The sequence below is a fragment of the Psammomys obesus genome, unplaced genomic scaffold (assembly GCF_907164565.1).
Source record: "Psammomys obesus unplaced genomic scaffold, mPsaObe1.curated_primary_1811, whole genome shotgun sequence".
NCBI classification, from domain to species: domain Eukaryota; kingdom Metazoa; phylum Chordata; class Mammalia; order Rodentia; family Muridae; genus Psammomys; species Psammomys obesus.
In genome coordinates, this window is record NW_026590405.1 from 6948423 (window position 1) to 6975834 (window position 27412).

At 55.9% G+C, this 27412-nt stretch overlaps 1 protein-coding gene across 1 annotated transcript; it reads right to left on the minus strand.

Moving 5' to 3' along the window:
* Window positions 1-4383: 4383 nt before the first annotated feature.
* On the minus strand, window positions 4384-27283 carry Syngap1 (synaptic Ras GTPase activating protein 1). Its single transcript, XM_055607279.1, has 17 exons — window positions 27226-27283; window positions 24154-24275; window positions 22286-22391; window positions 16464-16555; window positions 15932-16053; window positions 14007-14160; window positions 13730-13828; window positions 11386-12009; window positions 11116-11260; window positions 10762-10906; window positions 9103-9339; window positions 8815-9016; window positions 8444-8622; window positions 7852-7893; window positions 6416-7487; window positions 5810-5983; window positions 4384-4446 (listed from the first exon to the last, which is right to left on the minus strand). Exons 1-16 carry the CDS (start codon window positions 27245-27247, stop codon window positions 5885-5887), a joined length of 3462 nt encoding a protein of 1153 aa, XP_055463254.1. The 5' UTR covers window positions 27248-27283; the 3' UTR covers window positions 4384-4446; window positions 5810-5884.
* Between the last annotated feature and the right edge of the window lie 129 nt (window positions 27284-27412).

A 27412-nucleotide genomic window follows, 5' to 3' on the forward strand; every position in this document is an offset into this window, starting at 1 on the left:
CACACTTCTGGACATGTACTTGGCTTTTAAAAATCTAGCTTCAGACTAAGCAGCTGAGCTGCAGTGGGGTCAAAGCCTACAAACAGTTTGGAACACACGTCAAGACCTGTCTGAGCCACTAGACGTTTAGCTGGCAGCATGTAGCTGTCTGTATCTGACCCTGTCTCCAAAGGACACAAAGAATGAAGGCTTCCAAGATCAGCTTTCTCCTCCATACCAGAATCACAGACTCACCTGATCCAGGGCCGCCCAAAACATAACCTTAGTCAAAGCTGCCCTTTTCGCTCTCTGGGTACCTCACAGCCAGTCAGTGGGTGAGGAGATTAAATGGAGTAGGATACCCTGAGTACATGCAGCAAGAGAGCAGGGGGAAGAACCCTCAGATCGCCTCCACTCTGCTTGTCTGCTCATGACGACACATGGGCATGCCCCCTACGCCCTCATGAACCCAAATTTAGAAGCTGGATAAATTAGGGTGCCGTTATTCATCTTACAAAAGAGTTCACTGCAGGGGTCCTTTAGATGGTGAGGTTCCCTGGCGTCTTTCAGCATTTGTTTGCAGATCACTAACTACTTTGACAGAGAGGCCCGGCCAGGCAAAGAGTAAAAATTACAGTGTAAGGAGCCGCTGCCCGCTACAGGTCAGCCCCGCAGAAAAGTGTCTTGGGACAGGTGTACCCGACAGCTTCCCGTTTGCTGGTTTTTAGATAGGATCGTGTCCCCTGAGAGGCTACTGGGTGGCAGGAGAGGGGAACGAGGGTCATTTGACACACTGTTCCTGGTGTCCCTGCCTGGCACTAGGGCTACTGAGCCCTGGAGTGCATGCTAGGGAGCTGTTTCTCCTCCCTTCTCACTCACAGGCCACATGGGTAAGTGCAGCCTGACACGTGTCCAAGACTCCTGTCTTGCTTGCTTACGCCACCCACTGCGGTCACTGTCGGAACATCTCAACAGCATCTTTTCCAGGGCCTGTTAGAACGGCCCTGGGTTAACTGCCCATCCCCAACTTCCCCCAGGAGTAACTGAGGAAGGCTCGGCTTCCATCTGCTTCCCAGGCGCAAGAGAGAGCAGAGGAGTGAGCAGGCGGGGACTGAGAGTCAGGAAAGGACAGGAGACCCCAGCCTGCCTGCTTCAGTCAGCACAGCCCTCCAGCCTGACCCCAGCCCAACATCCCCCCACCCTCCCACATCCCAACTCCCCAGGACGCTCGGTGAAATGGGGGGTGACAGACAGACACCGGATAGGTAGAGGAAAAGGAGGGTGGTGTCAGGAGATGGATGGTGGGGCCGGTGTGGAGAACTGGGGAGCCTGTACATGTCTTTCTAAGCGTCCACACTGGTACTGTTAGAGCATCAAAGGGTAGGTGTGGGTTGTCAGCAGGTGCGCTCTGGCTGTCCACTGGGAAGGTGTCAGGAGGGTGGGGTCTGTGCAGGAGGGTCTCTGGGTGTGGTAGGCTGCAGTGAGAGGGGAGAGGCTCCAGAGAGTTGGAGGGGGTGGGCTTCACCACCAACCTGCAGTGGTCCGGAGTCACCTCCCCCAGTGTCCTCCGCCCGTGGTCAAAGCGGAACCAGGAGAATTACCTGATGAGGAGCTGCAGGGGGAGAGAGTGGGGTCATGGGATCAGGAGGTTTGGTGGTGGTGGCAGGGAGGCCTGGTGGTCAGAGCAGAGCGGGGGAGCATGGAGAGGTTAAGAGCAGAATCTGAGGAAAGCAGGGGCAAGGGTGCAGAAGGGCCTGGAAGCTGGCTGTGAGCAGAGGGGGTGGTGACAGACTGTAGGTTCGAGGAACACCAGAGGCCAAAGGCTGAAATTGAACTATGGGAAGGGTCTCTGGGGGAGGCCTTTAGGATCTGAAGCGTCAGACCTACCAAGGAGTCAGAATGGGAAGTCAAGAGAACCCTGAGTCTCTAGGGTACCCAGTGCTGGACAAACTACAGCTCAGATTACACTCTGCTCCGTCCTGTCAGTAGAGCCTCCAGCCTTCCTGGCTAAGAGGAGCTGAGGAAGCAGACAGGAGTGGGCCAGCAAGAGGCAGAATTCAAGGGCTTGGGGCAGGGGAGCTGAGAGGCTGAGGCTCTGGTGAAGGTCCTGAGATGCAGGCAAGAGTTGGAAGGCAGGACAGGAAGGCACGGGAGTACAGCTGGCAGTGCCAGGAGTGACAGAGGCACAGACAATGGGATGCGGGTGGTTCACGGGGGGGCTGCAAGAAGGAAGCAGCCAGTAGACAGACTGAGGAGACAGGAGACAGATGGGGATGGGGCCGCAGTGGCTGGTGCAGTGAGTGCACAAAGACAGTGGGATGGATGGGGATGGGACACGGAGAAGATAAATGACATTGTAATTTCCACCTGAGCGTCGAGCAGCCTCTTCTTGGGTTCAGGCAGCGGCTCAGCCATGGCGGGGTGGTCCCGACGTAGCTCCTCCTCCACCAGCATCAGCCTGAAGGGACGAGCTTCAGTGGGGTTAGTGGCGGGCACGGACTCACAGCCCACCTGTGGCACTCCTGACCCCCGGAACCCCTGCAGCTCTGGAAAAACCTTGGACATTTCCCCCTCCTTAACAGAATTCCTCTGTTGCCATGATCCAGAAGATGCCCTGACACCAGAGTCTTGCTTTCCACTTTCTCCCAGAGCTCCTCGTGCCAGTTCTCTGAGGGACTGTCTAAAGACGTGCATCTACTTATTCACTCATTCTTTCATTTGGCTTTTTGGCACAGTCTCACAGTGTGGCTTTGGCTTGCCTGGAACTCACTGTGTAGATAAGGCTGACCTTAATCTCTGAGATCTGCCTGCTTTTGCCTCCATAGTGAGAGAATTAAAGGGATGGGTCACCACACTCTGCTTTTTTTTTTTTTTTAATTTTTTGGTTTTTCAAGACAGGGTTTCTCTGCGTAGTGTTGGCCATCCTGGAGCTCACTCTGTAGACCAGGCTGGCCTTGAACTCACTGCCCAACCTATGTTTATTGTTTTTACCTGTGTGTATGTGTGCACATGAGTGCAGAAGCCCGAGGATCAGATACCCTGAAGCTAGCTACAGACACAGACAGTTGTGAGCCACCTGGTGTGGGCGCTGGCAGTGTAACTCGGATCCTCTGCATGAGCAGTGTGTCCTCTTACGCATTTGAGTCATCTCTCAGACCCATGAAAGTAGACTTGACTTCTCCCATTTGCTTTTGTCAGACAGTCTCACATCGTAGCCAAGGGAACCTTGCCCAGATGCACTGTATGTAGCCCAGGTTACCCTCCTGCCCCAGTCACATGGGTACTCCTGGATTCTGAGGTTAGATTTTTGTCTTGTTTGTTTTTGAGACAAGGTCTCTCTATGCGGCCCTGGTTGTCCTAGCACCCTTCTGTGTAAACCAGGCTTGCCTTACACTCACACAGGTCAATCCGCCTCTGCCACCTGAAAGCCGGGATTAAAATTGTACACAACTCAGCAGGCGGTGGTGGCGCACGCCTTTAATCCCAGCACTGGGAAGGCAGAGACAGGCAGATCTGGAAGTTCGAGGCCAGCCAGGTCTACAGAGTGAGTTCCAGGACAGCCAAGGACTACACAGAGAAACTCTGTCTTGAAAAACCAAAAGAGTGTGCACAACTATGCCCAGCTAGATTTGTGTGTCTCAAAGACCCCTGTCAGCTAGAGACTCCCCCCCCCCCCCAGCTCAGCCATCCCTCCTAGAGATGCTATGTGGCAGATTTAGCTTCTGTGCCCAGGCCATGCTAATGAACCACACTGCTCCTCAGTTGTCGGTGAAGGCTCTCGTCCCTGTCTCCTAAGCTAGCAGTCCCTAGCAGTGGTTCCAAATGTCTCAGGTGATGGAGAAACCATTTTCTTTTAAATCTCACTTAAAAATGTGTACAACAGATCAGAGTGGGGCTGGCTCTGGCCTCTGTTGAGAGAGTTCCTTTGGAGCAGTGACAAACTAAGAGCCTATTTCTCATGGAATCCCTTCCCGAGGATGGAGAGGGAGCTCTGCCCAGGGACAGAGGAGTGGTTCAGAGCTCCTGTGGCTAGGGACTGCTGCTTAGCTTTGTGGGGAACCTCACAGGCTGGATTAAGAATATGAGGTAGGGAGGCGAGGCCTAAGCTAAGTCCAGACAGGAATGGTTAGACAGTAATTGGCCTGTTTCCCCAGGGCTTCAGAAGTTAGTGAGCACCACTGGAGCTTGGTGAGGGATCGTTCAGTGCCTTGAGCAGGTTCTTCCCATCCGCCCTCCCCGCCCTCCCCGGGCCGCCCCTCACCTGCCAATGATGCTCTTGATCTGGGAGTCCTTTTCCACCTGCTGCTGCCTGAGGCGCTTCTCACTCTGCTCCAGGCGGGCTTGGTACTGCATCAGGATCTTGCTGGTCTGTTCTTCCTGGGACAGCAGCCTCCGCTCGTACTCTTCCAGCTTCCGGTTGGACATGTGTAGCCTCTCCTTCAGCGAGTGTATCTCCTCCTCGTACTCCTTCACCTGCCCGCCGGGCACATGACCCCGCACTGTGAGGGGCGCCCAGCCTTGGCTTTACCAGCCTGATCCCATCCCTGTCAGTTCAGCCATGGCATGGCACAAAGAGTACCTGATCCTTTCTCTGCCTGTTGAACACACTTGATCTGCTTTTAAGAAAGCTCTGATGTAATACTGAGGCTTCCTCAAGATGGAGCAAGGTCAAAGTCTCACACCTTAAAAGTGTGTCATGCCCTCACACATGCATGGGGAGTATGGGGGCCCCAGAGTGCACTCTGGCAAGACTGCTGGACAAACTTGAGAAGCTTCTCTAGAAACTAAAGACAAAGGGACTGTAGTTTCAAACCGAGATTGAGCACATGGAGGGGCAGGAAAAGATGCAGGGTGAGGCGGGGCCAGGTGCTGTCTCCTGTGTGACTCCCTGCAGACAGGAGGTCAGAGGGTTCCCGGGCTGAGAATGCAACTATTAATAGGAGTCTGGGATTCCAGGGCCAGAAGAGCTCACACCAGTCACTTCATTTCCCTGTTGCTTACTATAGTAGCCACTTGTAGTTCTTTTATGTTTGTTTGTTTGTTTTTCATTGCTAGGGATCAAACCCAAAGCCTCAGTAGTAAGCTCTACCCCCGGCTTATATATAGCTATTTAAAGGTTAAATAACTCTAAAATTCCAATTTCTGAATTGCAACAACATTCACATCATCTAGGGAGCCACTAGCCATCGGCAGTGTGTATTCCCAGCCTATTTTCACTTCCAACAGCTCTGGTGTATGGTGTACAGCGCTGGACTGGGGCCTTCCTCAACAAGGGTCCCTCATCTGAAGCCTGGGCGAGAGGCAGGCTGAGAAGCACTCACCACCCTCTCAGGGGCGTGCATAAGCAAGGCACAGGAGAGGGGCATTCTTGGGGCATGAGTTGCTCAACCCTCTAGTGAACTTGCTGATAACTAGGCCTCATGCATTCTAGGCAAACATTCTACCATAAACTATATTCCACAGCTTTCTTTTACTTTTTATTTTGAAGCAGGGTCTCATTAAATTGCCCAAGCTGGCCTTGAACTTTAACATTCTCCTGCCTTAGCCTCCTGAGTGAACTGTTGTTCACAGGTCTGTGCTGCCAGGCACATGCTCTAATCCTGCAGCCATTCTCTTCCTCAGAGCTGAAATAAATTGTTCTCTCCAATCTATAGCCTATATAACCCCCAAAAGAACTCAGGCAAGGCTGAAAGACACAGATACCTACCACCCGTAACAGACTGGAGAAGTCTGCCTGCCTTTCGTTTTTACCCTACTGTCTGAGCATGGGTGTCTTCCCCTTGGAAGGTCTGAAGCCTTCCCTGGGGCTCAGAGGGCAAAGCCAGCGTACCCTGTCCAGCCGGCTCTCGTCCATCGATTTTGAGTACTCCTTGAGCTTGTACTCTTCCCTCTCGATGTGAGCGCTCTAAATGTCGGCCGACAGGTGAGGCATATTGGAGACCCAGGCCACAGTCCGCTCTGAGGCCGGCATTGTGGGGTTCAGTGTGGATGGAGTCTGGGAATGCTGAGGCAAGCAAGGGGGGAAAGGGGGCATGTATTTAGAGGATGAAAACACAGAAATGACACCCCAGACCTGTTCCTCTGCCTTAGCTCTTCTCTCATCTGAGTATGAGTGAACGACCCTGCCTCTCGTGGGGGTAAGTGCTGAGGGTAGGGTCCCCAACTGCCCATCTACACATCCTTGGTGCCTGAACTGTTCATGGGACACTACTGAGGCCCTCTTCTTATGCTTGTGAAATGTTTTCTTTGTTTAGAATGTCACTACCTAGCCCTAGCTGGCCTCAACTTGCAATCATCTTGCCTCCTGAAGGCTGAGAATACCGGCCAAAGGCCACACATTTGTTCAGTGAACAAAGGAGGCGAGAACACTGTAAACCAGACTGCACTGTTCCCTCTCTCCTCTTCACCCACCCTACCTCCCCATACCCTCACCTACCTGCTTGGTGATGGAGGGCTTGAGCCCCCCACCCCCTCCGCCACCGCTGCCCCCGCTGCCCCCAATGCTGCCCTCTTTGCTGAGGCTCTGTTGCCGTGGACGGGCAGGACCATAACTTGGCTCCGGGGACTGCAATAGGTTCCCGCTGGATGGCCGGGGTTTCTGGGCAGCGCTCACTGTCAACTGTTGAGACTTGCCCCTCTGTAAGGGAGGCGGCTGGCCCCCCCCACCCCCACTGCTGCCCCCACCACTCCCACCTCCGGGCCCTGAGGGAGCTGGCCTCTGGGGACCGATGGTGATCTGGGGAGGGGATAGCATGTGCTGTAGGTTGTCCTGAAGTGAGAGCTGCCGACGGGTAAAATCAGTACCAGAGGGTCCAAACTCATCACTGTAGCTGTGGCTGTGAAGGATGGAGGCGGCAGGGGGCTTAGGGACCCCTGAAGAGAGGTCCTCGCTCTTGCTATAGCCATGGAATGGGGCAAAAGTGTCCCCTGGGGGCTCTCCGCCTCGGTGGTGGTGATGGTGGTGGTGGTGGTGATGGGAGGAAGGTGGACCATGACCACTGCTCCCTCCGTGGCCCCCTGGGGGCCCTGGCCCATCAGCAGCCATGTGGAAGAGAGGGTTCTGGAAGGAAAGGGGGATGCGCAGTTGCTGGGCAGGGACACCATCCGTGGTGACGCCCATCTGGCTGAGGCGCATGCCAGCTGCTGTGATGGACGAGCCACTGCCTTGGGAGAGGCGCCCGGCAGGTGCAGGCCGCAACCCCAAGGCTGCTGTCAGTGAGGCCTGGCTTGAGTGCAACAAGTCCCCAACGGCTGCCAGGTTGGAAACACTACTACTGTTAAGGCGGCCCCCGGGCCCGTCACCCTGCAGGTCCAGCATGGACACACTCTTGTTGACACTCAGCATCTTCTGCTCCGGCTCTGTGATGTCCGAGCTGCTTGTGCAGTATGCTGGGGATGAACGGGCCAGCGGCGGCCGGCTCACATAAAACAGGTCTTTACCCCCACCGGGTGGCGGCGGTGGTGGCTTTTCCTTGGTTGGGGAGGGGAGGCGAGCCATGTCCATAGAGCTGTTGGAAGGGAAGGAGGACACACAGGCAGGAGTAAGGCCAGGACTACAGGCACCCGAGCCTTTCCTCTGGTGCTGGCCTTAGGTGGAAAGTGGGACCCACAGGGAAGGGCTGAGAGCTACTGGTGGCAGCCCTGAAGAGGCAGGCAGGGAGGATGGGAGAGGAAGTTGGAGAAGGGAAAGGACAGGCCTAGAAAGGGCGCAAGGCCTGGAGAAGAGGGTGGGGCAGCAAGAGAGCAGTGAGGGCTGGTCTGGGCAAGTATGGAGGAGATGAGGTGCAGTGAGGAGGAGAGGAGGAGAGGAGCAGAGAGGCGGGTGGAGGCCAGTGAGGCAGGACGGGAGGGTGGGGAGGACAGAGCCCTCACCTGTTGAGGCCTCGAGCCATGAAGGACTGAAGGTCGATGGAGCTGGAGAGAGATGCAGAGGGGCAGGCACAGACAGGAGAAGGAGAGCAGTGTGGACAGATGATGGGGGAATGGTGGGACAGGTGTGTCACAGAGGAAGACATGGGTGAGGGACAGCAGAGCAATCACAAAGTGAAGGACAGTGGCCGAGCCCCCCTCCCCCATCAAACTGGACGGTGGGCTCCAGGGCCCACTCAGCTCCAGCTGCTTCTCTGTATGGCGGATCACAGAGCTGTCTGGGTTAAGGTGGCAGGCTGGGGTGGGGGGTGCCAAGGCACTCAGAGACACCGGTTAGTTTGACACCACATGGCTGCACCTCAGCCTAAACACAAGCATGGGCTGGCTGCAGCAGGGCCCCTTTGGCTTCAACTGAGCCTGGAGCAGAGCAGCCTCAGTACTGCTGGCCTCTGAAGAGCTCTCTGCCTGGCCCCTGTCTGTACCCTTCCCGCTGTCCCCTAGAACTTTGGGTTTTCCCCTGTTGGGGCCTGGAGAGATAGAGACAGGGCCCAGCGAGAAACCCCCAGAGCACAGGCGTGCGGGAGCAGGTGCTCACCTATTGAGATCCCGCATCATGTAGCCCTGCATCTCGGCTGATGGCCCTCGCAGCACCACGGGCTGAGGCCGAGTCCGTTCACTCTGGCGGCTTGGCTGCCTTTGGATGTTGGGGTTCCTCAGGGCTGTGCTGATGTCATTGAGGAGCCGGGGCAGTGGGCCCAGCTTCAGGAGGGCTTCCTGGAAGGACAAGACTGTCACCTGATGAGGAAGTGCCTCAGAGGGCATGGGTAGAGGCTGTGGTGTGCACTGGAAGTGCTGGTGACACGTCTGGGGACGGGAAGCTGAGAAGATCTCTGCAGAGAGGTAGTCTGTCAGGCCAGGTGCCTCTGGAAGTACCTTGGGGGCGCGACAGAAGGGACATCTACTGACCTTGCTGAGCTGGGGCAGCACCTCCCAGAGCAGGGCATGAAGTGTGGAGAGCTCTCGGCCCAAGTCTATGTAGCCCTCAAAACTGCTGCTGTTGGTCAGTGTGTCCAGGTTAGAGATCTCGTACAAGAACTGCTGCATGGAACCCCACTCCAGCTCCAGAAACTCATTCATGAAGCCCAGGAAGTCCTCCTTTGAGGTAAACCTGGCCAGGGGTACAGATGCCTGGTGACTCAGGAGACCCTTCCAGAAGCCCACAGCTCATCCCACCCTTCCTGACATTTCCCTCACTTGGAAAAGTTGGCCAGGTTCTGGATGACCTTGGCGATGAGGGTGAGGGTTCGTGAGGTCTGCTCATCTGGGTACTCCTGCATAAGCCCAAATAGACTGGGCGACATAATGGCTGGGCAGAGGAAGCGCAGGAAGAGCGAGGCGCTGATCAGCCTGTCAGCAATGTCCTCCCGGCCCCGCTCTGCGCAGCGCAGCCGCCAAGATGCAAACACCTCCTTCAGCTCCCTCGGGAACACGCTGGGGGGAAGGGGTGGGGAGACAGAGAGAGAAAGAGAGAAAGAGAGACCGGGACTGAGCCCCAGAGACCCTCAGCTTTCAGGGAACATGCTGAGGGGGTGGTAGGAGGTGAGGGTGTGGAGACAGGTGAGAGAGACTGGGAGGGAGGGACTGCAGGAGAAAGACAGGAGGAGGCCGCTGAAGAAGAGGCCATGGCAGAAGAGGGAACAGATTCTGGAGAGAGAAATGGAGAGGGAGAGAGGGCGAGGGGAGATAGACACGTGGGAGAGAGACGGAGGGGTGGGAGAGAGACAAGGAGAGGAGGAGAAGAAAAGCAGACACCGGGGAAGAGACAGAGATGGGAGAGAGATGGAGGGTCACTTGAGGTACAGGGAGCTCGGACCCCCCAACTCTTCTGGATTCCAGGGAAATGGGGATGGACGTGCCCCAGGCATGATCCCCAGTCCCTGGAATGGCTTGGCTCACTCTTCCCCGCCTCCCAGTGCCACTGATGTCCCAGTGACACCTTAAACTTGACTAGTGTAAACTAGAGCTCACCGTCGCCCCCACACCGCCAGCTGGCTCCTCCTTTTGACTTCCCTGGTTCTGTCAATGAGGCTATGGGTCTCCCCAGCACTAGTCTCATGACCTTTTGAGTCATCCTGACTCCCCGCACAGACAACCTCTCAGACAACCCCTGCCGATCCTTCCTGGAGAGGACCCTAATTAGGCACTCCCTTTCTAGGCTTTCTGACTCCACCGTGGTTTAAGATCGGGTTTTCAGGCCTGACCCATTAACCGTCACCACCAATGGTCTGGACTCTCTTTCCCTTTCCATACAGCTCACTCAACTCATGGGACAAGCTCAAGTCACGCTACTTCCTGGTGCCAGCACCTTTAAGGTCACCGCAAAACATTCTGATGACTGCAGACTCCCGAGTCCAACCAAGGCTTTCCAGATTCCCTGCTGTCCCAAGGCACACCTTGTTCCTCTTGCCTTCACTATAGCCATGTGCTCCACTAAGTCTGTCCCAGCTGCCAGCCATGTCCTGAGAGCCTCCAGGCCTTCTCACAGCCCTGGGAAATGTGCCTATTGTGTGCAAATGCCAGCCTCTGACCCCAGTCTTCAGAGTCCAGGCCTGGGCATCTCTTAGTTTTGACACAGCCTTGTCTTCTCTGACTTGGTGCTGCACAAGGGACCCTCCCTTAACACACATCACAATGGTTCTGTGGCTTTTAACGCATCTTGTGTCCCTACTCATTTTGGTTAGAAGCCCTCTGTGGTCAGGGACCAGGCCTTGTTCACCTCTCTCTGCTCTACAACACCTCAGAAAATGCTTTGCCCGTACTGATGCTTAGTCCTCTGAGGATGGACAGATGGATGAACAGATGAACACACAACTGCCCAACCCTGGCCCCCCAACCCAGCGTTCCCAGTCTCACCAATGGGAGTTGACCACCTTGCACAGGGCCAACTCACAGCACATCCGCAGGTTGGCCTGGTGCTCTGCCAGACTGGACGCGGTGCACTTGATGGGGTCCACTTCACAGTTCTCCTCAGATTCGTACAGAGCACGGATGAACTCCCCTGGGAGAGGGTGTACAACAGGGAGCGGTCACCCTTTCCCAGGGCAGGCACAGGGGCTCCCTGGGTTGGAGGAACGGCAGAATCAGATGGTTGGAGGTTGGGGTCCTGGGGCTCTGAGGAAGGTGGATGAAGGGTCTGGGTGGCCGGGTTTAGGGGTGGTGGGGTGGGCAAGGAAAGGTCCAGGACAAAGTCCTGAAGGTGGGCCATACCAATGGCATCCTTGAGGTACTTCTGGCCAATCAGTCTCATATACTCCTCTATGGCTTTAGTGGCGAGCGTGTTCTCGCGGAATATGAGGTGTTCCCGCTCCATGAACCGGTCTACCTCTGACATGGCCATGTCTGAAAGGAAGTCCTGGGGTCCAGGGAAACCCAGGCGTCAGCCTCTGCAGAGCCCGATCTCAGGAGTCTACCCTCTCTTCACTGCCCCCGAGCCAGTGCCCATCCTCAAGCCGGCTTTCCCTGGGACACAGTGCTCACCTTGGCCTTGCCTGTGCTCTGCAGTATGTGAACCAGCGCACTGGCAACCTCCTCCTTGCCCTTGACGTTCAGGGCAGGCTCCAGCACTGCACACAGCATCCGGTAATGGTTGGTGACATACTCTGCAAACTCCTTGTACAGCTCCATGGGCAGGATGCTCATTGTCTGGTAACGGGCTTTCAGCCTCACAGCAGGGCAGCCTCCTTTCCCCTTGCCCCCTGAGCCGCCCCCTGAGCCCCCACCTCCTCCCGAGCCCATGCCCCCAGAGCCCCCACTGCCTGTCGGCAAGGTCACAGGGTACCACTGCTCTGTGAAGTGGCGCCCAGCCAGGGTGGCCACCGGTACAGTCACCAGGCCAACATAGCCTGCCTTGTCCTTCTTTCGCTTTTTGTCTGAGTCACGGTATAGATGCAGCCGCAGGGCCCGGACGGCAGGCAGGTTGTTAAACTCGAAGTGCTCGCCCCAGAAGACCGTGTCTCCCGAAGCTGAGCGGGGCTTGGAGGTGGTACGTGCGTACAGCATGTCGTCCAGGCACAGCTCGCAGTAATAGCGCTTCTTGGGGGGTAGCTCTCGGGCCTCGATGATCCATAGTTTCAGCACGTTGTCTACCCGGCGGCTGTTGTCCTGGCACAAGGAAGCCGTAAGGGCGGGAAAAAGGGAAAGGACAGACACACAGAAGAGAGACAGTGAGCAAGTGTGACTGAAATGGCAGCCAGAAGGTGAACAGTACAACTGGACTTCAACAGTGCCCACCACGCGCAGAATTCTATCTTACTGTTTCTGGTTTCTGGAACAGTCTCACGAGGTAGCTCAGGCTGGCCTCAAATGAGCCCATGCACCTGAGTACTGGAAGGACATACACCACTACATCCAGCAGTGACCCCAAATTCTTGTCTCTCTAGAAACTGAGTGTGACTTTATGTGGAAACAGTGTCCTGGCAGATGTAAGACAATTAAGGTGAGGAGTGAGGACATACCTGATAAATGTCACCTCTTAATCCAGTGATTGGTCACTGGAGAGGGAGAGGGCCATTTAGAGACACACAGAAGGAAGGACTGAATTTAACGGCTTCAGAACCGGCATGGCCGTGTTTAGAGTGGACTCTAACTTCCTGAACTGTGAGAGAAGGGCTTTAATTGGCCCAGTTCATGGTGACTTTCTATAGCAGCCCTGGAAGCTGACCTTGTAGGTCAGCTTCTACACTGGGCAACAGATTAATGCTGGCAAATTCTGAAGCAACAAGTCAAAAACATTGGGGGCCAGCAAGATGGCTGACTTGGTGAGGCTGCGAAGCGTGAGCGTGAGCTCCAGAGCCCACAACAGAGTGGAAGGAGGGAACCTGCTCCACAAAGTTCTTCTCTGGTCCCCTCATGTGTGCTGGGACAGCCCTCGGCTCATCTCCCCCACAAATAAATAAATATGAAAGTCTTTGTCTTTTTTTGGTTTTGGTTTTTCAAGATAGGGTTTCTCTATGTAGCCCTGACTGTCCTGGAACCCACTTTGTAGACCAGGCTGGCCTCAAACTCACAGAGAGCCACCTGCTTCTGTGCTGGGATTAGAGGCGTGTGACACCATGCTTGGCAACTTTTTCTTTTTTCTTTTCTTTTTTTTTTTTTTTTTTTTTTTTTTTTTTTTTTTTTTAAGTAAGGCAGATCCCAAAGATGAGAATGAGAAAGTCCTGCAGACACATCCCGTGTTGCAAAACAAAATGATCCTTGCATATGACTAGACCCAACTGTTGGCTTGAGAAGGGCCCAGGTACCTGGTGAGGGCCACACGATCCTGCAACGTGTTGAAGCAGTGTGGTGCTTGGACCCTGTGTGGCTCACATTGTATCTAGGACTTTAAGTGGGATTCCTTGATAAAGGCCCGGGGAGACAAGAGGACGATGGCCAGGACTGGAGTCAGGGACCAGCAGACAGAGCGGCAGTTTTTCCTCAGGGAATAGAAGTCTCGGCTGGAGCGCTAGGTGAGGTCACGGAATCCAGCCATATTTACACAGACTTTATAGAGAGAACCAAGGTTCACAAAAGGCTGTCGGGGGAGGAGGGAGCACCTGTTGGGTGTGAATGAGGCGGTCCGTCTGCAGGGAAACCGGACTGGGCGGCTGGAAGAGCCCTGTCTGCTCTCTCGCCCCACGGCTTTCATGGCAGGGAAGTAGAGCATGGCTACAGTAACAGTGCAGGAAGAAAGGGGAACTAATGGGGGATTCAGAGTAATGGGAACTAGAGCCCAGGTCCAGCTGTCCAGCCCAGGTCCCCTGTGCCTCTGTCCCTGCTTCCAAGTCCCTACTCCTCAGCCTACTAGGCCCCCAGCCTCCTTGCTTCCCCTCCCTCCCAATACCTTGTTGGGCTTCACAGCCCGCTGTAGGTTCTCAATCCACTTGTCCCTTTCGGCTGCAGACCGGCAGGCGAAACATTTTGTTCCAGACGATGTTGTTACCTAGGGAGGAGTGTGAGTGTGAGATGGGGCTCCAAAGAGAGGCAACTCCTAGAGAAACCCGCCACCATGTCTTCCTGGCCCCAGATTTGTTTCCTCGACATCCCCACATATCTACTTCTGCCTCTGCCCTTTCCCATCCCTGCCCTCTCAACTCCCCTCAGCCCACGAGAGCCACTACCTCAAAGCAGAACTCCTGGCCCAGGATGGAGCTGTGCACCGGCTTGATGATGGAGTCCTCATCCAAGTTTAGCTCCAAGGCCTCAGCAGCGCTGCTAGGGCTCAGCAAGGACTCATGAGAGTGCGACTCCTTAAAGCTTTGCATCAGCCGGGCCCTGGCAGGCAGGAGGCGCAGAGAAAGGTCAGGGAAGGCCCTCTCTCCTTACTCTCGACACTCTGCCTCACCAGGGGCTCTGGAAGACAGCTGTCAGTCCTTCACACACAGATTCAGAGAAGGAAGCCCAGGCACAGGAGGCCCAGGGTACCAAAGCCCTTCAAGAGACCTCTCATACTCAGCTCAGACTCCAGGAGTTGGAATACCTAGAAATAACTCAAAATTGCTGGGCACAGACCTTTAATCCCAGCACTCAGGAGGCAGATGCAGGTAGATCCCTGTTAAGTTTGAGACCAGCCTGGTCTACATAGCAAGTCCCAGGCTAGCCAGAGCTACATAGTGAGACTTTGTCTTAAAACAAAACAAAACAAAACAAAAACAACAGAAAGAAAAAAAGAAAGAAAGAAAGAGAGAGAGGGAGGGAGGGAGGGAGGATGGAAAAGAAAGAAAGAAAGAAAGAAGGAAAGAAAGAAAGAAAGAAAGAAAGAGAAAGAAAAGAGAAAAGAAATGGCCTGGACGTGTCTAGGTGACTCCAGAAACCAGAATCTCAACATAAAGAAAAAAATGGAAGCAAAGAATTAAGGCACAGTGAAAATACAGTAATGTCTGGCTTGGACCTGGCACACAGCTAGTGCCTAATAAACATTTCATGATTCAAACTATGAATGAAGTAAGAGAACAGTTTTTAGCACAACCAGGGGAAAGAGAGGAAAGCATAAGAGAATCTGTGGGCAGAATGAAGGTCAGAGACGGGAGAGCAGCCTTGGGGAGAAGGGGAGGCAGAACAGCAAGCAACCAGGAGCAGAAGCAGGTGCGGTGAGGCTGAGGAAGGCAGCACTGTCAGGGGACAGAGAGAGCACGGCTCGGCTCGAAGGATAGGTGGGGCTGAGGGGCCAGCATGAGGGGAGAAAGGACAGCAAGCACTGTGGAAATGGGTAGGGGACGAAGAGAGACAGCATGGGGAAGCAGGGGGGGAGCTCGGGTGTGGGAGCCTCCATGAAGTTATTTATAGCAGCCCCGTCATCACAGGCTCTGGCTGCCGTCAGCACCACGCTCCCCCGGCCCCCCGCCCCCGCGGCCAGGAATACCATGCCCTCAGCCCCTGCCAGCCCCAAATCCAGCACTGGTTACTTGGAAGGGGGCAGGGAAAGGTGTGACTCACCTGATCCCAACCTTCCTACCCGCCTAGTCCCTAGGACAGCCAGACACAAGGGAAAACAAGGACTCGCTCTCTCCAGGGAGTGAGTGGACCAGGGGGAAGCCCAGAGGACAAAGGCAAGCAGACATGTCTTCTTCCTCAGTAGGTGGGTTAAGCCCAGCCCTTGCCCCCATTCTGTTACCTGCATACCAGACTAACTGCTTTTTCTGTTGCTCTATTGCTCCCCGCCACCATTACTGGGGTCTGAGTCCTCACCCATCAACACCAGCTACCTCTCACCCATTTCCAACCTGCTGCCCTTAATCCGTGCCCTCTCCTCCCCTTCCACCTAGGTCCTGCTGGCCCCTTCTCCCCACCCAGTTATGTCACTAGTCTGTCCTATCCTACCCTGGGCAGGAGCCCACCCTTCCTTCCACACTAAAAGCCCTCCTTGGCTTCACCTTCACCCCCTTCCCTGCTTCTGCAGGTACCCCCCCATCACCTCCTGTTTCCCCCTCTCTGATGCCTCTGTACCCCAAACAACACGAGCCTGTTAACCTTTGTACTCAGGGAATCCCCAGTCCCACTCAGCACCCTTAGACTGCAGCCATCTCATTTCAGGCCCTGTACCTACCGGTCATGGTCAGCACTTCTGAAGCGAGGCAGGATCTGTCGAAAACTGCTGGTCCGGTCAAGTTTGGGTTGTGACTTTGTACGTTTGATAGAGCTTTTCAGCCTCCGGCTCAGGAAGCCTTGCTGGGGAGCAAATGGGAATAGGGGTGATTGGGGCAGGGCAGAGTCTCCCTCGACACCCCTCAGCTGGCAGGAAATTCCTGGCAGGGCATGGAGTAGGGGAAAGGGATAGGAGCCCTGACACCAGTTTGTCTTCCTTGTTCCCACGGGTGCTGTATGATGTGAGCAAATACACAAACACACACACTAGCTTGGAAAAGGTGGGAGGGCTGGTCCAAGAAGTAGGGGGCAGAGCCAAGAAGGGGTAAACCAAAGAGGTGGGGATACACACACACACACACACACACACACACACACACACACACACTCTTGCTCGCTCGGTCCTCTTTTCTCAGAATCCTGGAGCCCCAGCTGGGGCTGGAAGAGAAGAGGCCCAGCTGAGCCACATCTGGCAGGCACTTCCATTCACTCACCGAGGGCCGGAAGGGCGCAGCGGGGGCGGCCTCCATGCTGTACTGCTTCCCCCCTGGGACACTCTTCCTCCTCGAGCGACCCAAGTGGTATTCTGGAGGGGAGGAAAGGGCCCGAAGGGAAGCTGGGGAAGGGGCTACAGGACCGGTCGTCCCAATTTCCACCCCGGGCCAGCATATTAGCCACCTCCCTCAGGCCCTCAGCTCCGGCCTCACCTACCCCCCGGAAAACAGCAAGAAGAGCAGCGGCGACGGAGAGGTTGGCGGTGGGAAGGAGGGGGCAAGGAACCCGAGCCGGAGCCCCCTGATGGGGTCGGGGTGGGAGGCCGTAAGCCCATGACTGGGGCTTGCAGTTAGCGGGGGCGCATAGTCAGGAGGGTCAGAAAAACCTCCACAATGAAGAATGCCCACGGCCCAGGGGGGCTCAATTGCCCGTCCCCTGCCCAAGGGAAGGGGCTTGCTTAGGGGGAGATGGGTTAAAGGTCATTGCCCATGGCCGGGCTTTGCTCTTTTCCCAGCTGGGCACATCCTCCCCCTGCCCCACACTCCCCAGAGACCCTGTCGGTCTGGAGGTCCAGGGCTGCCTCCCATGACCCCCTCCCAGGACTGGAGGGGGAGGTCTCAGAAGAGACCTGTGCTGAGTGGAGGGGAACAGAAAATCTGAGGAAGGGGCAGATGGGGAGTGGGGAGAAGGAGCCGGTTCCACGTGCACCGCAGTGCTAGTGAAGGGTTGAGGAGGAGAAGAAAAGAATGCAGGGGAGTGGGGAGGATGGGCAGTGGGATTCTGGGGACTCCTAAGTAAAGGCTGGCGAGGAGGGGGAGGTGAATGCGGATGAAGCTCAGCCTGCCAAGAGTCTACAGAATGGGAGCTTGGAAGGGAGCTGAAGGTCCGCTGCTAGGGAATTTGGAGGGGCTGAGGGGCTGAGGGAGAATGAAAGTGGGGGGATGCCAAGCTCCGGCTCCAGCTCCAGAATGGCTGCCCAGGCCTGGGCTCCCCCCTCAGCCCCACAGTCACCACTGCAGCCAATGGGGGGGCTGGTGCTGCATCAGGGGCGGGGCCACCATCTCCATGGCAACAAGAAGCTACAGGCTGGGGGGGGCAACCGGAAGAACTGCCTGTTAACCCACTAGGTTCCAGAACTGTGAAAGCCACACTACATTTTCACGCCTGCTTCCAGATTTCATATTGCCTGGGACCCAGTCCCTCCTTGCTCCTTACAGGCCAGCTCAGGTTTGCACACACACGTCTGGACCCCTAGGCAAGAGCACCCTCTCAGGAACATGTGTAGAGCACGAAAGAACACCAAGCAGCAGGGATCCGTGTAGGTATTGCAGCCGCATTATGAGAAATCACAGGAAACTCTGTGCTTTGGAGACATACAGAAAGCACCGAGCACAGGGGCGCCAGGGGCCCACAGGGAGAGCCCAGGTCCCTCCCTGGACCCCGTACAGAGCCCGTACCCACGTTTACACAGTGTGAGCGCTGCAGCAGGGTGTGCAGACTTGAACTCAGACAGCCACATGAGAACTGCTGGTGTGGACCCTGCTGCCCAAGTCCCTTGGGCTGTCATGTGGGCAGCAGGCTACACAAATGGGCAGGTGAGCCCAGGACAGCTCATGCCCCACAAGCAGGAACGTGTCTGTTCAAGCCCTGAGACACATGTGTAAGTATCCTGTGGCCCCGTGTGTCAGCCCTGCACCGTGTCTATCCACCACGAGCTCAGTGAGATGGAGGAAGCACCATACCCCTAAAGCACACTCACAGGTCACACTAACAGTACAACCACAGTCACTGTGGGGACAGCGCCCCTCCCCCTGCCCTGCTTTCTTATAGCCTTTCCATGACTCTGACACCAGCATCTGTGATGGCTACCAGAGAAACACAGCAAATAAAACAAAAACTCGGAGCAAACATGTTAATTAGCCTCTGTCACACAGTAAACCGCGAACCTGAAGGCCCCGCACTTCTTCCTAACCCACTCCTCTGCGTTTCTCAGCTATGTCTGGCTTACTCTCATTCCAGGAAACTTAGTTCAGCCATTATTTTCACACACAAGCATCTCTACTAAAGGCATAAAAGCGTTAAGCTTAAATCCACTGAAATTTTCTTTTGGAGCTGAAAGCATTCACGGAGGGGAGGGGATCTGCTAATTGCTCTGCTTAGTTCCTGGAAGCAACACACATAAAATACCAGGAACTCACAAGTCAGTCACAGGTGCATGGAGGCCACACGCACATGCCCACCAGGACTCTGACACAGGAGGAGAGGGCAGACGCACGGAAGAGGGCAGGGCGACAGGAACACGGGATACCCTGTTGTTAGTGCTGCCTGCGGGGACATGTACAGAACTGCACACGGCCGCGTACACACCGCAGCAGACGCTGCCATGCCGCCTCTCCACGTCCCATCTCCGCATGATGTACATGCTTATGCACACAGAACAGCCACCTCCACAGACCCGCAACATAGGCATTGTGCACCCACCCACACAGTACACACTCTGTATACACACACCCACACACCCACACACACCCTGTATACACACACAACTGCACACACACACAGCAAAGGCTTGGACTCCGCCTCTCCAATGTCTCTAATCTTGACTTCACCCACAAACATTTCTCCTACCCTCCAACCCCCCAAATCCCTACCCTTCCCATACATAGCCTTTCTTCTCCACACCCAGCTCTCAGGGGGAGCCAGGGAGAAAAGTAGCCAGAGAGAGATGAGGAGCTAGGCTAAAGAGGGGCTGGAGAAGTTGGGGGAGGGCACGCTCTGCAGTCTCCGTGGTGACAGGCCTCGCTGAAAAGCAGCCTCCTGCAGTCCAGCTAAGCCTGAGCCTACAGAGCCGGGGCTGGGCCCTCCTGCACCCATCCCTCTCCCCTCAGACTGCTTCACAGAGAGACCTGGCTCCTCACCTGCCTCCCAGCCTTCCTATCTTAAGCCTGTGCTCTTTGCTCTCTTCTGGGTCCAATTCAGCTCTCTTAGACTCCCATTCTCGGGCTATTCTCTCTCCCTGACTCTTTGCTGTCCCCTTCTTGATGACTTGTCCCTACTTTCCCTCTTCACCCTATTCCTTCAAGCTTTTCTATCCCCATCTAGGGACCAGACAGAGGCCCACACCTGCCTAGTCCAAAGGTGCTTCATGCAGTCGGACTCCAAGGAACCATTCACACACTCTGTCCCCACCCCCAGCACACCACCCACATCCAGACACGCCCTGGACACCCATGCCGGGACTGACACAGATACTCAGGCCAACGTTAGAACACGCATGCAAAGACACACAGCTGCCACCAGGGACACCGAAAATTCCTACACACCGCCTCAACCATGGTCATGCACGCTCAGGGTCAGAGGTGACTGACGAGAATCAGTATGGCCAGTGGCTAGCCCCACAGGCCCTCAGGCTGTCAAGACAGGACGAACCTGCACAGTGCTGGCTACACATGTGTGCAAGAGGAATTGGGCCCCATGTGCACATGGCACCAACACACAGAGACACACGCACGGTCACGATCACACGCAAACACCAGGACTGCCCCTCAGTTAGGGCTCCAAGACCCCCTCACAACAGCCGCCCCCACGCACGCTCAAAACCCTGTCCCCACGAAGCTGCCCAGACCCCCTCCCTCCCAACCTCTGCTGCCCCCCCTCCGGTTACCATAACTCCCCCCACTCGGAAGATGCAGCGAGAACATGCGGAGGGAGCAGCTGCTGCCGCCGCCGCCGCCGCCACCGCGGCCTCCCCAGCCCCCTCCCGTGCCCACGCACACGCGCGCCCCCGACCCACGCGCGCGGCCCCCCACGCGCGCGCTTCGTCCGCCCGGCCCCGCCCTTACCTCGCACCGCCCCCCGGGGAGGGGGTCGAGGGTGTCCCCGGTGGGGGAGGGGCCGCCCTGCGCGGGGGAGGGGCGGGTGCGGAGGGAGAGGGGGCGGCGGCCCGGCTCGCGCCGCCCGACGCGGTGGGGCGTCGGCGGGGCCCGGGACGGCCTGGACGGCCGCGCGGTGACAGCCGCGGGAACGGCTCCCTCCGCCGCCGCTCCCGCCGTTGCCCGGGCCCCGCCGCCGTTGCTAGGCGACCGCTGCTGCCGTGGCCGCCTCTGTCACGAGCCCCGTCGCCCGGAGACAGCGCGAGAGGGACGGGGGAGGGGGACAGAGAGACCCCCCAAACCAAACAGGCCTCCCATCGTCGCCTCCAGAATAGGACCCCCACCCCCCCAAAAAATGAGAGCGCGCGAGAGAAACCCGTGAAGGGAGTGAGGGTTTGCAGCTCCACCCAGCAGAGGAGGAGCCCTGGATTCCAGTGCCCTCAAAGGTCCGGCGACCTCTCCCGGGCTGGAGCGTCCACAGCCTCAGCAAACACCTTTGCAGAGCTGAGTCCCCAAAGCCCCGGACCTTTCTTCCCCTGCACACCCTCCATGTCCTCTACACATTCTGTTTCCCCCTAAGATCCCAAACGTTCAGCAGCTATTAACTTCTACTCGCCCCTACCCCCAAATATTCATACATACATGTGTGTGTGCACATGCATACATACACATATATAGGTACAGACAGCTCAGGGGACCATGCCCAGCCTTTGCTAAGCCCCAATGCAGCAACCTTCACAGGCCACCTACAGGCCACCTCAACTCCGCCCGGACATAGGAGACCCACATCAAAGGAGACAGAACTGTGTGGGCAGAGCGGACAACCGCAGGACACACGACAAACCACCTCCGTGAGCATGTTAGCGTTCCAATGCACACTGCACACGCACACACACACACCACGCTCCAGACATGGACACGACATTCTCTGTGTACTCTCCACCACCACCTCCTGGCTTGCCTCAGAGTGCTACCTAGACCCTGTGCTGGTTTCCATGACAATGACACACATCCCGGACCACTGGCCCGGGGTCCCAAAGCTGGCCCCCCAAGGGCAGTGAGGCCTGGGTCTATCCAGGCCACAATTTCTCTAAGGAAGCAACATGGAAGCCTGTATCCCTGGGGAAGAAGAGTGGTGGGATGCAGGGGTCGCCTGGGGTTGGATGAGGGTCATGGAAATGCTGAGAACTGGGCAGCGGCAAGGGGGTTTCCGGCGACTGAGGGCGTCTCTCTGCACCTTGGCTACAGATCCCTGTTCTCTGCCTTCATCTCCCCTCACTGTTCCCATGGAAACCTTTTAAGCGAACTTCTCAGAGGAAGACAAAAATCTTTTTTTAAATGACTAAAGAGGGGGGTGGGGGGGCAGAAGGGAGGAGGAAGGGGAAGAGACAGATGGAGAGAGGGAGAGAGTTGGAGAGACAGTGAGGAGATGGGGGTCTGAGAGTTCTGCCGGGAGCAGAGGGGAGGGACACGACACGGGAATCAAGGGGGAACGGAACATGAGAACGGGAGAAACAGGAAAGCAGGGCGACACAACTGCAGAAAACGGAATCCGTGAGGACAAGAGCAGAGGGAAAGGCCACAGGCCTCAAGACCTGGAAGAAGATGGGCGCTCGCGGGTGGGACACAGATCTGGTGGAGAGCGGGGACTAGGTCAAGTTCTCAGACCGAGGATGTGAGGGACCGGGCCAGGAGAGCAGACAGGAGACTGAAGCTCTAAGGAGACTGTTTTTACAGGCACCGGGAAACAGTCAAACTTCACTGCCGGAGAGGAAAGGGGAGCGAAGCGAAGCAGCGTGGGGACACGCGGGGGCCGCTCACCAACAGCCCCGGTACCCCGCGCAGCCCGGATGAGGGCGCCCTGTCCTCGGGATCGGGATCGCGGCTGCTCTCCGCCCCCGCCCGCTCCCCGCGACTGTCCGGGGCACGAGCCTGCTCGGCCGCCGTACCATGCTCGCCGTGGGGCCGCCCCTCCACCGGCACGGAGACCGTGCGTCTCAGCAGTTTGTTTCGGCTGGACTCGCTCCTCCGGTCGCGGATCAGAAGGGGGTGTATCTAGGGGATTGGGGAGTGTGTCAGACCCCACGAGCCTACGCCGCCCCTCCTCTCCCCTTCCGCCCCTGCCCACTTCACTCGGCCTTGATGGGGACTTCTCCTTCCCTGTTCCTCCATTTCTCTTCAAACAGTCTAGAGACTTTCCCCAAGCCCCGCTCAGCACATCCTGCAACTCCACAGGAGTTGGTTTCCAGACTCCGGTTTCCCCTTGACCTTCAGTTCGTCCACTCTCCCTGCGTCCCTCCCAACCTCCTACCTTCCTCACCCCCTTCTCCCTCAAGCTTGTCACAGCTGCATTTATAATCAGTTCCACAGCTTGTCTCCCTCCCACAGCCCGGCTTGCGGCCAGACTGGGACCCAACCTCCCCTCCCCCAAGAGGGGCCTGGTCACCTCCCCCTTTTCATCTCCCCCCTTTACCCTCCACCTGCATCACCGTCCCTCCTCTCTCAGCCCTACCTTTCCCTGGGCCTCACCTCACCCCGCCCCCAGTCGTCCTAACTCCCACCCCTACCAGAAGCTAGACTCCCACGAGGCCCCAGCCCCACTATCCACCCAATTCTAGCTCCCTAGGGCCTTCATTTTTCCAGCTCCCACCTTCCTACCAGCTATTCCTGCTGGCCTCAGCTGCCTAGTGGAAGCTCTGTCTCCATGTCTGTGCCTCTCTTTCATCCCTGCACTGGCTCCCACTCTGGGGGTTCTCCCTTCCCCCAGCCCATCCAATGACTTCAGATCCGTGGTCAAGGCTGATGACCACTCAGACGTCTTCCAGTACCCCAAGCTTAGGCCACCAGGCCACCTCAGCTGTGGCCAGAGTTACCGTACCCGTCAGACCCTTGCGTTTTATGGGCTGGACGATCTCTCTCCACATTCTCATTAGCCCCAGTCCAATGCCAGCCTCAACAGTTTTTAGGCACAACTCTCAGAGCTTTCCCAGGGTGCCCTATACTCTAAAAATGGCTCCGAAATCACACCCGGGGCCTCACCCTTCACAACTGCACTCTTCTCTGAAGAACAGATTACTACTGACCCTGGCCCTGCTGTGGAAGGCACACTCCTGGGACTCTCAGACCTGACGTCAGTCTAACGTCTACACAATCTCCTTCAAGACTCTCTTGGCCATCCCACCTCCTCACCCTGGCTAGTCCAAGTCCTGCTCCTGTACAGAGCTCCCACCCACTCCAGTCACCTGCCTCCTCAGGCCTCTCTTCCTCTTGAGTCTCCCTTCCTGAAACCCAGCCTGCCCTGCAGACGTGTGAGTAGACACTGGGCCTAAGCTCATGCTCTTCAATTCCATTCATGCCAAAATACAGTGACTCTGTCATTTGTCAGTCCCTCCAGCTGTTCCCGCTTCCCCTGCCTTCTCTTGGGGCCACTCAGTGACCTTTGCACTTTGCCCCAGGATGAAGAACCAGGAGTGGCAGGGGAGGAGAAAGCTCGGGCTCACTTTGGAGGAAAGCCTGTCCTCCCCATTTCTCCACTCTTTCTCTAAGCTCTTCATTTTCCCTCCCCCATAACATGGATGGGGTGAAAAGAGCAGGCACCCTCAAATCTTCAGAACCATAGCTCCTCCACAGCTCTTCCAATGGCCTCAAAGGCCTCCTAGCAAATGTCAAAGAATGGCTGTCTTCTTCATAACACCCTGACCACATCCCAATGGCCACCCTCCTCCCATCTCTTGTCTGCCTTCCTTACTTTGTTAGGGCTTGCTCTCCCCAGCATCCTCTCCACTACCCGCTTTCCCAACCTCCTCATCCCGCTCACCTCATCCTCATCCAGCATGAGCAGCTGGTTCCCCGAGATGATGCAGAACCGAGGGTTCCAACCAGGACGATCATACGGGGAATGAACGTATTGGGTTCGGTGCATAGGGGGTCCCCGTACATCTGGGGGACAGAGACACACAAACAGTAAGGGAGGCTCTATACTTTGGGTGTAGAAACCTAAAATGGAAAGAAGACTCTGCAGAGTGGGGAAGGGAGTGTCAGCCTTGGGTGTGAAGTGCCTGGCAATTTTGAAGGGTCAGAAGATGGGCCTTCACACTGAGTCACACCCTAGGAGGCTCCAGGAAGGGGATGCACACGGCTTCAGGGTAAGAAGTTAGTCTAACAACAGGGTGTGGCTTATTGGGGGCAGAAGGTGAAAACTCTACTCAACCGCTAGTCTAGGGGTGGGGTAGAGATTCCTTGAAACTGGCCAGAGATACAGAGAGGTCAGAGGAGGGCATGAATAAGCTGCTTACAATGGACTGGGAGAGTAAGAGGTACCCAGCTGTGGGAAGAAGACGGTGTGTTTAACAACATTTGGGTCACAGGATTCTGAGAGCTAAGCATCTGAAAGAGAGGGAGGGAGGCTTACATGTTCAGAGAGGCCTGGGGCCTCCCTCCCTTACCCCCTAGTCCTACCCTGTTCTTCCTTTGGGGGAAGCTGCCAGGGGAAAAAAACAGCTCTTCTGAGCATCCAGCTGGACAGGGATCGGGGTGGAGAAAATGGTAAGTATACTGTGTGCATAACCAGAGTCGAAATCGGCCTCCTTGCCCGTAACATGCTCAGTAGTCAAGAGTCAATCCTGCTCTCCCCACCTACTCTTCATAGATTAGAGGGAAGCCAACTCCACAGGTTGAGAGCCTCACCTGGACACAGTGAGGAACTTTAGAAGGAGTTGGGGAAAGGTCGGAAGAGCCAATCCTGATGACAGGAGAACATCCCAAGATGAGATCTGAAGATAGACAATTTTCCAGAAAAAACCGGGACCAACAACTGTGCAGGCTAAGATGCCTGTGGGTTTCCCTGCCCCATTTTTGCTGTCTTGCTAGCATCATTGCCATATACCACTTATGGGAACACAGTGAAGGGCCTTAAGGAAGTTATTAAAGTTAGATTGGTGACATCAGAGTGATAGAACTAGGCCTAAGAGAATGTTGTAGAGAATGTTGACAGGAAGGAAAAGCCATTGCTGTCACCCTTGTGGGATAATGACCTTGGGCACATTTTAGGAAAACTCGCCTTTGAGCTTCGTTTCAGCGCCTTGAGTAACTTTAGAAAACTCCACCCCTTACTGATGATGGTCATAGTCCTCAAATTTACCCAAGCTGCAGGTCAGAGAGAAAGACGCACCCCTGGGGACACCAGTGCCTAGACATCACAACACCTTCACAGTTTCACTGCCTCAGTGCTTTCTTGGAGACTCTGCCAATCTTCTCTAGATACAAAGATCACTGACAGGCTGGGGATTATAGCTCAGGGTTAGGAAAACAAAGCTAAACACACAGCTCCAAGCCCCAGCATTACAGCAACGACAACCACCACCAATAACTTAGACCACAGACATGGAAGGCAACGGGCCGACTGCATCTCGACAGCCGGTGTACCCAGAGGGAAAATCTGTTGATACATATAACCAAAACAGAACAGAGCAGCAGCTCCAGGCTACAGTTGGGGCAAGCAGGTTAGACCTCAGGAGACACTATTTTCCCGGGAACAGGAAAAGGACACAGGGAACCTTGGCTTAAGAACAACTCTACACACACACACACAGACATGTCTATTAAGAAAGGTAGTGATCCTGGTAGGCAATGGAACATGCTAGAGAAAGGGGGAATAGGAAATTTTGGCTGGAATGAAAAGTTCCACAAGGGTTCAAGATAAGGATGTCTTAGAGCCCCTGTTCCAACCCTCAAAACCTGTGTTTTGGTACCCCAAACCTCCATCACCCCAGGAAGCACAGGGGACAAGAAGAGAGAAATAGTGATCAAAGTTGGAGAATAAAGGAAAATAAATAAGCACAGACCATGTGACAAGATGGGAAGCAGGGGAGGAAAGGGAGGAAGGGCTGAGGGGCAAGTAAGAGGGTGGATCTAAGAGAAAAGGAAGATGATGGTAAATGCCTAGAAGCAAGGGGACTGAGCAGAAGGTGTCAGCCAACATGGGGCAGACAGAATGAGCAAGACCCAACAGGGGGCTGAAACATGGGGTCCAGGAGCAGTGGTGGTATAACAGCTATTAGAAGAGAGGGAGAGAGAGGGGAGACAACAAATATGAGATAGGGGACTAATACAGGAAAAGGACAGAAGGGGGACTCATATAAGAAACGGACACCATATGGGGGGAAAGATATAAGTGATGGACAGCAGAGGAAGGGAGGGGGAATGGAAATAAGAGGTGGGGTGGGGGAAGGGGTCAGAGTGATTAAGTGAAGAAAACTGATGAGACCCCAGGGATTGCATTTCACCCGTCAAGAGTCCTAATGAGGGTCCGTCATCGGCAGGATTTTCACCTGGTCCTTGCTCCCATCACTCAATCTTCCTTGCCTCCCCCCCTACCCGCCCCCCCCCCCCACGCCACTACCACCCTCTTTCTCCATCTGGCCCCTTCGCTTCCTCCATCCTCCTCTTTTCCTAACCCCTACCATCCTGAGCCCCTCACCAAATTCCCTTCCCATCTTCTTGGTCTCTCTTTCCGCCCCTGTGTTTTCATTTTCCCTTTCTACCCTTTCCTAAGCCTGTCTGTGCCTTATCTCTTCACTCAGTTCCCAAACCCAAACCATTTCTGCAGCCTTTCCCCAAACTCAATCCTCCCTTCTCATCCCCTTCTGACGTTCTTTCCCCTCAGCCCCTTTAAGGCCTGGGTCCCAGCCCCTCCATCCCTTACCTACCCCTATGCCTCTAGTCTGCAATCCCTCCTTCCCCACTGTTCCCACCTCTGCCTTGCCAGCCCTCCCCTCTCCCTCCATTTCAGCCGCTCCTTCCCCTTGGTGGCCCCGGCTCTCCCCCGCCCCCTGCCCCTCCCCCTCTCGCCCCCCATCTGGCCCTCCCCTTCCCCCTACCACCACCGTACCTCTGAAGGGGGCATAGGACATCGCGGGGATGCTCCCCCGATGGATGGAGGCTCGAGACCTGCTCATCAGGCCTGAGGGGGAGGGGGCGGGGGGACGGGGGGAGAAAAAAGAAGAGAGAAAGAGGGGGAGAGAGAGGGGGAGAAGGAGGAGGTGGAGGAGGAGGAGGAGGAGGAGGAGGAGGAGGAG